The sequence below is a fragment of the Procambarus clarkii genome, unplaced genomic scaffold (assembly GCF_040958095.1).
Source record: "Procambarus clarkii isolate CNS0578487 unplaced genomic scaffold, FALCON_Pclarkii_2.0 HiC_scaffold_1409, whole genome shotgun sequence".
NCBI lineage: Eukaryota > Metazoa > Arthropoda > Malacostraca > Decapoda > Cambaridae > Procambarus > Procambarus clarkii.
Window position 1 is genome coordinate 31,962 of NW_027190437.1, and position 3,039 is coordinate 35,000.

A 3,039-nucleotide genomic window follows, 5' to 3' on the forward strand; every position below is an offset into this window, starting at 1 on the left:
TTCCTTACTCTCAGTGTTGGTATAAGTTTTCTTGTTTCGCCCACATGTATGTCCTTAAAATACGGCAAATATGCTCATGACCTTTTGCTGAATTTTGTATCAAGGTGTGGTGATCTGTATGGGAAAGATTTTCTAGTCTACAATGTTCACAGTTTGATTCACCTAACAGCAGATGCTGAGGAACATGGTACTCTTGACAGTTGTTCAGCTTTTCCATTTGAAAATTATTTGCATCAGCTGAAAAAGATGGTCAGATCAAGTAAAAATCCAATTGTCCAAATTACAAAAAGAATAAAGGAGGCTGAAAATACCATGATTTATAAAACATCTCCAGATAATAAAATTTCTCATAAATTTCCTAACAATGTATATTCGTTACCTGGATATAATTGCTGTGAAGTGTTAAGGACTGTACACAGCCGAAGAAGTGAAGAAAATTACTTCATTGTTAGGGTATATCCTTTTCAAAGCCCAATATTTACTAGTCCTTGTGATTCAAGAATATTTGGGGCCTTCAATGTTAATCCACGTAAGGACTTTTTAAAAAAAGTGTATAGGATTAACACATCAACCAGAGGAATGTTAATCAAGAAAACAGAAAGTACTTATATCTTCTTGTCAATACTACATGATTTATGACTAGTAAGTTTCTTGTGATTGTTTTTGATTCTTGTGCAAGCTGTAGGAATACTCTTTGCTTACATTGCAAAATTTTTAACTTTAGTAAAAAGTATTGTTCACCATCATAACATATTAGAATTAAGGTTAACATTGTTGTTTAGTACTATATAAAATTAGTGACTGCTTATTTTCTTAGACACTGATAATGTGCTGCAGAAAATGTCCCTAATCAGTTTAAATTTGTAGATGGCTGAATCTGAAAATAAATACATCGTTGTGGAAGATGAAGAAGGAGAATTGTCAATCATCCATATCAAATGGATGTTTAGTGCATCTGATGTAAGTCAATATATATATATATTGTTTATTTGCAAAATTAAAACATTAGTATTTAAAATATGTGTATATGATATATGTTGATAGATTTAGAGATATATATGTATATAATATATGAAATACAGTGGGGCCTCGATTTATGAGACATACATTTACATATACATATATTTACAAATATATGTCCCCTTTCCAGGGATCAAACGTGGGCTATTGGCCACGTGAAAACCAATCATCGAAAGCCAAAAGAGGAGAAATACCAGACCCATCGAAATGGAGACGTTTCAACATCAGCAAGATTTATTCCATTGATAGTAATTAAATACAAGCATTGATTCATATGGTTAAATCAAAAATTTCTCAATGTTTTGATGTTATACAAAGTTTCGTAATAATGAATTATATATACTCTAATTTTTATTATAGGTACTTGGGAACTTGCCCTAAAACACCTTAAAAAGGCAGAAGAAACGTCAAATATGGAAAGTGACACAGACACAAGTTATCACCATAGGGCAGTAAAATACAGAAGAATACCAAATGATGTGGATAGAGGTATGTAGGAATGAATGTTTAGAGTTATTCAAAATAATTGTTAAAAAAATGAAACATGATTGGCTTAATGGAACAAATAATCTTATTTACTAGGTAATATATTTTGCTAGGTAATATATTAAAATATATATATAGATATATGTTAATAGTTTTTCTGAATGCATTAAACGTTTTTGTTTCAGACAGTGAAGATTCACCACCAAGAAAAGTAACTGTTTCCATGCCCCGAAAGACTGCCGAGTGTAAGCTGACTCTAGATGAACATCAAAATAATATGATACAGGAATCAGGTAATTTAATTTAATTGAAAACATTTTATTTCTTTTTGAATGATGGTTTTCTTTTTAACAGAACAAGACAGAACTGGACAGAACTATTTTGTATTTAAAACTATTTTGTAAATATTTTCTATACAATGCTAATACGCTTCCACCCCTGACAGAATCATGTGGGACCAGCAAGTCTATCTGCAGGCCCAGTAAAATACCTTCCCCTCAAACTCCTAGACAAGACAGAACTGGTAAGCTTTAAGTAACTGGAGAAACATTTACATACACAGATAGTAACGTACTTGTGTATGATTTTAATGTAATATATTTTTACCAGCCTTCAGGGTGATGGAAACACTTTAAATGGTGTCGCTCCATTGTGTGAAACAAAATTTTTTAATGCATTCATAAAAGCTATAAGCTAATGTAATAATTCAATAATTTCTATTTGTAGTTTTATGTATTTAAAACTATTTTGTAAATATTTTCTATACAATGCTAATACGCTTCCACCCCTGACAGAATCTTGTGGGACCAACAAGTCTATCTACAGGCCGAGTACAAAACCTTCCCCTCAAACTCCAAGACAAGACAGAACTGAAAGCTCTCCTTTCGAAAAATCTAGTAAGTACCGATTTATTATGTGTTGATTATTTTTTGTTATACATACAAGAAAATACATTGAGGGAGAGTACAGACTTGAAATTTTACATTCTTGTAAAGCAACTAAGTAGATGATGGTAGTATCATCAAACAATACAGGTTTAATCATGTTAGAGACATAAAGCAGATCATTGATGTATATAACAAATAGGAGGGGGTCTAAGGATGCTGCCCTGTGTCACCCCTATCATAGAATGGGAGAGGTTACATAATTGAAGGCTACATGACAGTAGCCCATTTGACAGTGACCTGACACCAATGTGTCTGTCACTAAAATAGGATCCACTAAGGATCAATACATATATCATATATGTGCAACACTAAATGCTTGTTCTAGTAAGCCTTTTTTTTTTTTGCAGTAACAGAAAAAATGGAATACATAATGAAGGAATTATCAAAATTGACATTTTTATCAGGGGATATCCTGAATATTGTCAAAATGACGGAAACCCATATGTCAAAAACACATGGAGATATACCAATCCTGGAAGACATTCTTCCATCCCCACTTGAAACTGTTGAGCAGGTGGAAAGTCTGTCACATGAGCTAAAAGTTAACAGTGAATATAAAAAGAGTATGGTAAGTGTTGCTTAATTC

The 3,039-nt window shown here is 32.2% G+C and overlaps 1 protein-coding gene across 1 annotated transcript; it reads left to right on the forward strand.

Moving 5' to 3' along the window:
• Positions 1-365: 365 nt before the first annotated feature.
• On the forward strand, positions 366-1,815 carry LOC138362178 (uncharacterized). Its single transcript, XM_069321010.1, has 5 exons — positions 366-642; positions 868-960; positions 1,151-1,268; positions 1,381-1,509; positions 1,692-1,815. The coding sequence occupies exons 2-5, from the start codon at positions 868-870 to the stop codon at positions 1,811-1,813; spliced, it is 462 nt and encodes a 153-aa protein (XP_069177111.1). The 5' UTR covers positions 366-642; the 3' UTR covers positions 1,814-1,815.
• The last annotated feature ends 1,224 nt before the right edge of the window (positions 1,816-3,039 follow it).

Excerpts from the sequence above, each read along its gene's own strand:
- LOC138362178 (XM_069321010.1), top strand. The coding sequence starts at position 868 with ATGGCTGAATCTGAAAATAAATACATCGTTGTGGAAGATGAAGAAGGA. Across the intron at positions 1,269-1,380 it reads CAAGATTTATTCCATTGATA|GTACTTGGGAACTTGCCCTA; the intron begins GTAATTAAATAC and ends TTTTTATTATAG. Across the intron at positions 1,510-1,691 it reads ACCAAATGATGTGGATAGAG|ACAGTGAAGATTCACCACCA; the intron begins GTATGTAGGAAT and ends TTTTTGTTTCAG.